This window comes from Lycium ferocissimum, chromosome 3, assembly GCF_029784015.1.
Source record: "Lycium ferocissimum isolate CSIRO_LF1 chromosome 3, AGI_CSIRO_Lferr_CH_V1, whole genome shotgun sequence".
Classification (NCBI taxonomy): Eukaryota; Viridiplantae; Streptophyta; class Magnoliopsida; order Solanales; family Solanaceae; genus Lycium; species Lycium ferocissimum.
In genome coordinates, this window is record NC_081344.1 from 4,675,734 (window position 1) to 4,686,614 (window position 10,881).

Genomic DNA, 10,881 nt, shown 5'->3' on the forward strand with positions numbered 1-10,881 from the left:
CACAAGCCAAAGTAGTCAAGGATGCGAGGATGACGCCTCATGTGCTTCCAAAATTCGGTATCCGCACGGCTTGGAATTAGGCATCCTCTCGATCCTCTCAAGATGCCATCCCACACATCCTGTGATCGATGCTTCTGCTGGAGTGTTAACACATCGTACACTTCTGGCCCCGGATGTAGGGGTACCCGTGGAAGCTCCATACCTAAAAATAAAATAATTGAAGTCCAGATCAAGCTATTTGGACTAACTTAATATAAGAAAAAAATTAAAAAAAGAAGAAGAAGCTTGTTATTCCAATTTTAGCAGAACAAATATGCACTGGCTAGAATAAAACCAACTTCCATACGCCTTATTTAGAAACCACTGATAGTGGACCACATTTGTACCTATAAAATATAGAGAAAATAATTGTCCACCCACTTAGACTTAGGTCCCATATAATAATGCATTATCATGACATTTTAAGTATCCATTTTTCTGGGCCAGTGAGGCATCAATTATGTTCCACTCTTCTAGCTATATAAATATCACATTAAAGGTATAATGAAAAACTTAACAAATCAAACATTTTATATAACAACCCTCGAAAATAACAGTAACATAAGAACAAATTTCTTCAAAAGTGCTACTTAACAAATCAGACCTTTTATATAACAATCATGTCTAAAGTTCAGATAAAAATAACACAAACAAAAAATTAAAGAATAAATACAATCAAGATATATAAGATAAACAGATATCCTACATCTACCATAAATACACAATATTATATGAGATAGAAAAAATACCTTAATTTAGCTAGCAACAAAAGGTTTTTGATGAAGAAATTGCTCCCAAAATGAGACCACAAGGCAAGGTTTAAAAAGAAAATAAATGAAGGAGAAGAAGAAGGAGAAGGATATGATTTTTGGAAAACTTTTGTAAGTTGTTGGAAAGGAATGGTGAAGGAGGTGGAGGAGGAAGATGGAAAATTAGGGCTGAATGAAGTTTTGGGGTTTCTGTCTAATGTCGTGGATAGCCCAACGATTCACAAAATATATATTTTGTAAAACGTTGGTTGGTCCACGTTTTACAAAATTTGCCAACGTTTTACAAAATATATATTTTGTAAAACGTTGGCTGGTCCACGTTTTACTTGTAAATTTATTTATTTTTTGTCTGACACGGTGAATTTTTTTTTGGGGGTATAACGTTGGCCCCTCCACGTTATCTGCCCTTTTGATATATTGTGGAAAGGAGCACCTCATTTGGTTTACTTTGAGCATTTTAGTACCATTTAGGCTCCGGACTCTCCATCCTTTAATGAACTAACTACTTTTCAGAAAATAATATCCATATACTTGTCAATACACATACATGCATGCATATTAAGATCTATGGAGATCTTCATACAAATTGATTTGTATGTTTATGTAACAGGCCAATAGTCTACCTTCAGTCACCATGCCATATTGAGCTGGCATTGCATATAAAAGACTAATATGCCTAGGAAACAGTTTTTTCCCTTTGCGCACCCCCCTCCCCTCCCCCCACGGGTGCTATATACAAGACTGATGCTTTGAACAAAGAGTAAACTCAGTGGCGGAGCCACTCATGGCCAAGGGTGGTCACCTGTGCACCCTTGGCTGGAAAATGGTACTAGTATACATATTAGATATTATAATTAACTGGATATAGAATATATTTTGAACACCCTTAAAACAATTGAGATAGATAGCTTAGGGGTGAAGGGTGTTCAATTTTATCTAAAAGTCACAGTTTAAATCTTGCGTCACTCATTCATTAAAAAATATATATATATTTCTCATCATTCAACAACCTTACCAAAAATATATCCGCTCACCGAAAGGTGTACTCATCCTAGAACTCAGTTTTGCCATCTATCTATCCTGAAATGTCCAAATTGATCGATAGAAATTTTCAGTTGGAGCCATTCCTCTGTAGCTAGGAGACAACGGTGCGATGTTTTCTAGTTGTGAGCCAATTTTTTGTGGTCAGTTTCACGCGGACTCCTAAGTGTTTTTTCTTCTTTTGAGCAGTGGAAGTCTTAAACACAACATTTTTGGCAAATAATTGCATACCTTTGCCCTTCAAATTGCTTGTCATGCTTCTACAACAATTCCTCTTCCAACTTCTTCACCAAAGAGCCTCGCAAAAAATATTCCTTTATGCCTTAAATCACCCCAGCAAAGTGTGGCTTAAACTATCAAAAAGCGTAGTCTTTGATCAAAGGCCACACTTTTCGGCTTTAGACAATGCTTTTCTGGGAATAGCCTAAACGAACGTAACCTTTACCCTAACGCCACGCTTTTCAACTGTTGCTTTCGAAGCCTCACTTGAAAATAATTTTAGTAGTTTTGCCTCGCTTCAGTTATTTTTGCTTGAACTTCAGTCATATATAGTTAAAGTTCAATTATTTTAGCTTTTCTTAACCTTTTGTTGAACTTCAATCATATATATGTGCATGAATTTCGAACAGAAATGGCTGAAGTCAGGCAAATTAAATGATTGGAGGCCAACCATTACTATCTAAACTTCAGTCAAAATCAACCTTGTTTGTTAAGCCTAGCTGCAGACACCGCATATCTGAAGTGGATATATATGCAAAAATTTTACGAAGACAAATAATGCAAATTAAATGATGGAATCAAAACAGGATGACCCGTAACAAATTTAAGCCGAAAAAGAAGTTCAACCTCAAATGCAAAAGACGAATAGCTCAATAATATTACTAAGTATATACAAACTGTCTCACAGTATTCAACAAACTTATGAATGATAAGGTTTAGCGTAAGAAATCCAAAAGAAAAGAAACAACATATATAATTTGGCCTGTGATTAAGGCAATTTTCTCTAATTAAAATCCATTAGCAGTGAATCCACCATCAACATATATAATCTGGCCTGTGATATATGAAGCAGCAGGGAAGCATAGGAAGGCTATTATGCCAGAAACTTCTTTGGGCTTTCCAGGTCGACCAATAGGAGTTCGAACAATATATTTGTCTATTTCTTCTTTTTGCACAGGATTCTGCAGTAAGGTAGATCATTAAAATAAAATACATAAAGAAAACTTAACTACTTTGAACATATGAAGTTATTTCCATTTTTTTAATTGAATTATAGAAAAAATGTAATTGTACTTGATTAAACTAAAAAGGAGTTTACTAAAGAATGAAGAAGATAAGAAAACGCGAAGCATTCTCTTGCTTTCCCAACCCGTTGTTTCTAAAGACTGCCCTCTCTCGGCTAGATCAAGTTTTTGTGAAGTAAAAAGTGCTTATGTTAGAGAATTGAGATATTTAACCAAATTCTTAAGAAAAAAGTAAGCGTTATCGATCGAGTAGTACCAAAAAATAAGTAGTTTTTCTCGAAACGAACTTCGGAACATTGGTCAGGCCCAAATTGTTGTTCTAATATTGCAAAAGTACTATTCAAAATTGATTACTGTTACTCGCCAAAAGAATTTTTTCAATGAATGCTTCTACAAAAACACTTTTCAGAATAAGCAAATTTTAAGAGTTTGGCCAAACACGTTAAAAGTTATTTTCATTTGATAAATCGGAAGAAAGTGTGGTTGTACTAGTTTAAACCAGAGGAGTTTACTAAGGAATAATTTAACTTAAGCTCAGGAGGCTTCTAATAAAAAAAACATAAGTACAAAGAATTCTTGAGTAGAAAATAAATGAGATAAATAATTTTTTTTTATAATACCAAAAAAAGGGATTAAGATAAAAAAGGCCTCACCTTTATCGATTGTTCAATAAGTGGGGTTAAAATTACTGCTGGTGCAACTGTATTAACACGAATTTTGTCCATGGCCCACTCACATGCCAAATTCTTTGTCAGTTGATTTATTGCTCCTACAGAGAGATAAAATTAGGTCTACTAGCTAAGATAACATTACCATAAGTACTTCAATAAATTTATGTAGACTTTTTGAAAGAGAAAAGACATCATTTGACCACTAGAAACCCAAGACGAAACCCAAAAAAAAAACTTGTTTGAATTTATTTTTTAGGAAACTTTCAATTGATTAAATCCAAATTGTGAGTAGCAAGAATCATCATTCTCAATCTCTTAAAGCGTGGGATAAAAAAATATTTAAAAATATAAATATGTCATATCTGATTAGAGATGGAATTAATATTTTATTTTCCATTTTTAAAATTTTCTTTCTTTCTTATTCTTTTCCTTTAATTTAAACTTAAAGTTAATACCCGCCCTCCGTCTCTGCTTCTTCTTCTTTTTTACAAAGTCTTTTCCCCAAAAAATATTTCTTCTTATTCTTTTTTCATTTTCTTCCCACGTTTTTTTCTCCTCTTTTGTTTGAAGGATTTTTTTTAAGATTAAACACATAAAAATTTGGGTATTAAATGAACGAAGAAAAATGCAAATGAGATTAAATGAAAAAAAAAAAATTCAATTACAGGGGAAAGATTAAAACCGGTACCATTTTTTTCGATGGGGTGATTTTTTATTATTAATCTCGATGGGTGTCCTCGGATTATTTTATCTATGTACAATAATCCTCTTGTTTTTACGTAATTAAGAATGTTATTGGTAGTTTTTAATATATTGGATTTTTCGGATTTTTGGAGTTCGTTGTTGATGGAAGAACCCAGGTAGCTAATTGTTGTTGATGGATTCGTTGATGATAATGGAGGTAAATGATAAAAGTTTTCTTTTTTTGTTGTACCGGGGCGGGGGTGGAGGGCGGAAAAATGGGTTTGACATTGTTTGGTTTTGGGGGTTGGCGTGGTGGTAAAAAATGGTGGTGTGGTGGGCGGCGGTGGCGGTAGAATGGTGGCGTGGTGGGTATTATTTTTAATAAAATAATAAAATAGATGGGGAAAGAATGAAGAAGAAAGAGAAAAACTAAATAAATAAAATAATTAAAAAATATTTAAACATTGCCATTTTCAGATGCCTTCAATAAGGGATGAGCAATATTTAATTAAATGATAAGCTGTTCAAAATTAAATACAATGATGTTTAATCTTCTGCTTAAATCTTTACTTTTTATATATCAGGGTCAAATGATGCATTATTTTGAAATTCAAGCTTCTTCAACATACAAACTTTTCCCAAAAAAACTTGTTTGAATTTATTTTTTTAGGAAAGAATTGATTACTCCAAATTGTGAGTAGAGAATCATCATTATTCAATGGTCTCGAAGATCATAAGTAAAAAGGTATTTAAAAATATAAATAACATATATGATAGAGATGGAATTAGCGTGAAACCTTTTGAGGATTTTGGTAAAATTTTCTCCCTGATTTACCAATCTTTAATTTAAACTTAAAGTTAATAAAGTGCTTTAGTACAAAGAAAATATGGTACTCCACTACTCCCCCCTTCCCACTTTGTTTTTCAAATTTTGATTGAGAACGAATTTTTTTTTAAGAAAAACTTTTAAAATTTGTGTAGCTATAAATTTTTCGAAATTTGTGGTTATAAATATGTCATAGTACTTGCCTGGCTATCAAAACCGTTAAGGGATTTGAAGTTTATAAGTTATTATATCAACCTCAAATTAATCTATGTACAATAATAACTCAGTCCATGGTCAAATATTTAATATAGTTTTTAATATATAGGCAAGAGTTATTGTGTTCACGTGAACCCATAACTAATCTTCTAGATTCGCCAATGATCGCTATAAAAGTTTGTCATTTAGGAAAAATGTGACATTCTTTTTTTAAATGGATTAATAAAAAATAATGTCGAACACGATAGAATGGGGAGTATTATTTTTAAAAAGTAAAAAAGATGGGTAGAAAATGTTACCTTTGGAAGCAGAATAAAGAGACAGAGAAGGCAGAGCTGTAAAGCTAGCGATTGAAGAGACAAAAATAACATTGCCATTTTCAGATGCCTTCAATAAGGGATGAGCAATTTGACATAAATGATAAGCTGCTTCAAAATTAGTTCCCATTATGATGTTGTAATCTTCTGCTGTGAAATCTTTAGTTTCCTTATATATTGCTACTCCAGCATTATTTACCTAATCATAATGAACAAACTGGTCAAACAATTGTTGTAATTTTAGTTTATTTTTCATATACTGTACTTTGTAAGCAACTTATGTACTCTGTCACATTACTTAAAATCAAAATGCAAGTAATTAACAATCCTTAGTAACCGTAGAGTTGTATATCTGCTTCAAACTAAAATAAGATTTCACTATTAGAAACAATGTATGATTTTGTCAAAATAGTTGCTTAAAATTCAATTACAAAATAGTTTTATTGAGCTTTCCATCAAAAACATGTCCAACTGCATCCTCAAACATAGTGTAATCCTGAAGGATCAGACACGCATGCGGCAATATTTTTTTAGAGTTGTAGGCTTCTAGCAACATAGGTTTATAGTAAGTATGGGGGTTTGATATTTTGAAAAGGAGAGTAATTAGTAACTATCTTGACATGAGATAGAACTACAATAATACAGATGGGCTAAAGTCTTACCAAAATATTGAGCTTTCCATGAAAAACATGTCCAACTGTCTCAATTAGCTTCTCACGTTCAGTGCGCAATAATAAGTCACAAACAGAACCTTCAACTTTAAGCCCCTTTTTTCTCCAAATCTCAAGGCATTCTTGTAGCTCCTTTTCATTACGTGAACATGTATATACTGTTGCTCCAAAACTTGCCAATTCTTCCACTATTGCATACCTAAAATCCAAATCGCCAAAGTAAAAAAAGACAGAGAATAATGCATAAACTAAACACATAGTTAAGATAAGTAAGACATAAAAGGTTTCCACCTTAGCTTCAATCTTAAACAATACTTCTCTAGAAAATTTTAAATAAAAAGTGGATACGGTCGATAAAAAATCATTATCAACAAAAATTGATAAGTATTAAACTTTAATCAATGAACTAGAGCCCGTTTGAATTGACTTTATAAGCCGTTTATGTTCGTTTTCGCTTTTTTTGTTTGTTTGACTGGCCAACTTAAAGTCATTTTGTGCTTAAAATAAGCACAAAAAATTAATTGGGCTCGTTTGGCTTAGTTTATCTAAAACAGCTTATAAGTTGTTTCCAACTTATAAGCCGCTTTTTTTAAGCCCATCTAAATAGGCTCCTAGTAAGAAACCAAATTGGAGTTTAAATTTGAAGACCTTTCTTTATTTTCAGACCAACAACGGGGAAGAGTGAATTCAGGAAAGATAGCACTAAATTTGTGAGAAAATTATTCAATGCAATTGATCCCGATGGAGCTAAATAAAATTATTCAACGCAATTGATCCCGATGAGGCAAAATCTGGAAAAATTTGATTGGCATAAAAAAATCAGTATTAAAAAAACCAAAAAAACAAAAACCACTTTGTTGGTCACATAAATTAATCACCAAATTGAAACAACAATCGGGTAAATATAAAAAAGGATGTATCACTGGATCATCAAATTCGTTCAAGAAAAAACAAACATGTAGTGACATAAAAGCTCATACAAATACAGATACTTCCATGATAAATCATGGAAATTAAAAGATAAATCATTTCAGTATCAAATATCAAAGCTAATTACACTCCATAAAGTAAAACCTAGCAAAATAATTAGAAACGGAACATCTATATATTTTATTTCCATGAAAACCATATATTAACTAATAAATTACTTGGATTTATATAAATGGAAGAGTCAAGGGAAAAATATCAAACTCACCCTATGCCTTTGGAGCCACCAGTGACAAGTGCAGTGCTGCCTTTGAGACTCCATCTTCCTCTCAATATTTCCTCGTTGTCTTTTGATTCTGTCATTTGTGGTTGTGTATGTTTTTCTGCAACTGCTTAAAAATGAGATTTTAAAGCCCTGGTGGTCACTTTGTCATAAATACTATATATAGCAAGAGGTGGAACTAGGATTTGCCGATTATGGGTTTTGGGATTTTAGTTTCTTAAAATAACTGGGTTCTAAATTTAATAATTTGTATATGTGAAATGGATTTTTTAATACAAATATAAGATTTGGACCAAAGTTACTGAGTTTGGCCGAACCCGCACCTGATATGCTAGCTCCGCTCTATTATAGCGACAGAAAATGATTTCAAGGAAAAAATTTAATCATATCCTGTGTTTACACGATATCGACAATCCATTCGTCTTTATCTGTTTTTGAAGGTTACTTCAAATTAATAGTGGGGGGGATTACACTATCAACAATTCTAGAAATGAGGATTTTCACCAGGGTTGCGTCATGAATATAGTAGGCAATGAATAAGAAAGGGGAATTTTAATCAACATCTACTATATATATATTTAAAAAAAATAATTTAACTCTTGTATATAAGCGATAATTTCAGCTTGGGAGGGAGTTCTCCCAGTTGGGTCCACCCCTGGCTATCAGTACAAAGACTTTAAAACTCAATGTCTATACGTGTTTCGCACAATTTCCAGAATTTATAAGCTTAGCATGTTAACGGCTAATGTCAATGTGCACTTTGATTTTAGCCTTTTAGGTAAGAATATGTGGTTGCTATAAAATCAAGACTTAAATGGGACCAACAGCTTTTTTATTCGTGGTTTTGAATCAAATAATTGATTTAGAAGGTGAAATTACCTTTCAGGTTTCAATTCAATAGTTTAGATTGAATGGCTATTAGTAAGTTTCAATTTGTGAAGGAAAATATACGTGGTGGTCCAGAACTATAGTAAATATTGCCCGTTTGCATTTTTATGAGCTTATCTGCTCAATGTTGTACCTTTGCATATCTGCATATCTGCTCAATCATATCATTTGTATGTTGCATATCTGCTCAATTTCGCATACTTTAAGGGCATATTTGATCTGCTTTTTAATCAGGTTAATTGGAGGCTCCAGTTAAATTAATGGCATATTTGAATCAACTTTATACATTAAGGCCATATTGAAGGAAAACTTTGGACAATCCATACAGGATCGCAAGTAAATCATTAAACAATGATGAATACTAACCTTGATCCGTTGGAGTCAAACTTTGTTGAAGATCTTCGCAAGTTTTGGTACTCAATAGTTGGATCTTTCAAGTCTTAACATACTATGTTTTAGTATCTTCTCAGAGATGGGTTAGAGGAAAAAAAAGTGTGTTAGATTTAGGGACCAACCGTATACATTCTGACAACTCTTTAAAGATGACTTTTCAGAATAGGTGCCTTTTCACATATATTTCCATCAAATATAAAAGAAAAGAAATAACATATATTTTTCTAGACCCATATAATAATGCTTTATTAGATCATAAAATGGGCTTCTTTAATAATAGCATATCTATGTAAAATATATTAATGTGAGTCCATAAATAAAAAATTACTAACAATCTCCCACTTGGACCACATATATTTCTGAACAATCATACATAGATAAAACTTTAGTGTGCACAAACTTTTGCTATCTTAATTGAAATATCTCAAAACAATCTGGTCCATCGATAATACCAATATAGGATCAAAGCGGTTTTCGTAACATATATTCGTAACTAAATCCATCAATGGTCACATATATTAGCAAAATCAACGACATAGATCAAACACAGAAATTACATGTAAAATGATCTAAGTCATGTCTATTTTCAACGGGTCCTACTTTATGACTTGAATAGTCTCATATCACTTTCTTACACGTTATGCAAAACCGCATTAGAAAGTCAATAACTTTATTTCAAAGTTTTCAATACACGCACGAAATTCATAAATTTCATAAAACTTTAATCTGTACAGAAAATATACTTAAACATGTCAAAAGAATAGATAAAATAACAAACCCCCACTGAAGTGACTCATCATAGAGTCCAACGACATCCATATAAGCTACAAGCTCATAAAAAAACCTTTATGTTGCAACCCTTCATGAGTGGATCCGCAATAATGGAGTTTGTACTAATATGCTCTATTGACACAAGAAGACTCTGAACTCTTTTCTTCACATTCAGAAATTTAATGTGTATATGCTTTAGTTTCGACAAACTTCAAATATACATATTCCAAACACATACATATCCTAAAAGGGCTCGTCTCAAGATACCTAACAAAACATTATTATCTATTCTTTGGACATAATTAATAATTTATAAGTGGTACTCTTATACATAGTTCAAAAAATATTGCTACCAAAACGGCCTAGTCTTACCAGCATGATATTACTAAATGTATCACATATTCATGACTATCCATAATCTGGCCAAAATAATCTTTCTTTGGGATAATTATTTCGCATAGACAAAACATGCTTAATGCTCAAAATAAATAAATTTTATCTAATAGAGGTTACTTTGACAACCTATTAGACTAATCTATTCCATTGAAACAAGAAGCACACATGGTATAATTCCCTTCCCAGTACAAATAACTATTTCTTTTATGCGCAACGAAAATATAGCAAAAAGGACATCCCAAAATGCATATCAATATTTGCTTTATGCAAGACTGCTTTAGAAAATTCGAAAAGCATAACAAAAATCTACATAAAGTTCTGCAGAATAATGCAAAAAAAATGTGCCAAAAATTATCGAAAACAGTGCAAAAAATATACAAATTTAATGTCATACACCATATGAAATCTTCCGCACTTAGTAGTTTATGGTCTTAAAACGCTTTGGCTACTCCTAAAACCTCATTAGATCTGGAAAAATATTATGACACAAAATTATCCTCCAATTTATTTTGGTTAGCCTTTTAAAATATTAATCTCAAAGAAAACGTCAAATAAAGATTAATAACTTAAAACAAAATAACACTTTAAAATTGCATAAACTTAAAATAAATATGCACAAATGAGGACCAAACTTCATCTATTGCATAATGTAGGAATCAAATTACAAAAATTGTAATTTATTTGAAATTGGACAAACAATACAATACTTTAACAATGAAATCATATCTCCTTCATGGCCTAATC

At 32.0% G+C, this 10,881-nt stretch overlaps 1 protein-coding gene across 2 annotated transcripts; it reads right to left on the minus strand.

Annotated features, from left to right (window-relative positions):
* Positions 1 to 2,702: 2,702 nt before the first annotated feature.
* Positions 2,703 to 7,939, minus strand: LOC132049380 (tropinone reductase 1-like). 2 transcript variants are annotated; one of them, XM_059440146.1, is made up of 5 exons: positions 7,675 to 7,918; positions 6,471 to 6,678; positions 5,791 to 6,007; positions 3,748 to 3,863; positions 2,703 to 3,031 (listed from the first exon to the last, which is right to left on the minus strand). In XM_059440146.1, the coding sequence occupies exons 1-5, from the start codon at positions 7,767 to 7,769 to the stop codon at positions 2,858 to 2,860; spliced, it is 810 nt and encodes a 269-aa protein (XP_059296129.1). In that variant the 5' UTR covers positions 7,770 to 7,918; the 3' UTR covers positions 2,703 to 2,857. The 2 variants fall into 2 exon arrangements, with proteins under 2 accessions (XP_059296129.1, XP_059296130.1); XM_059440147.1 differs by lacking the exon at positions 3,748 to 3,863 and having other exon boundaries at positions 7,675 to 7,939.
* Between the last annotated feature and the right edge of the window lie 2,942 nt (positions 7,940 to 10,881).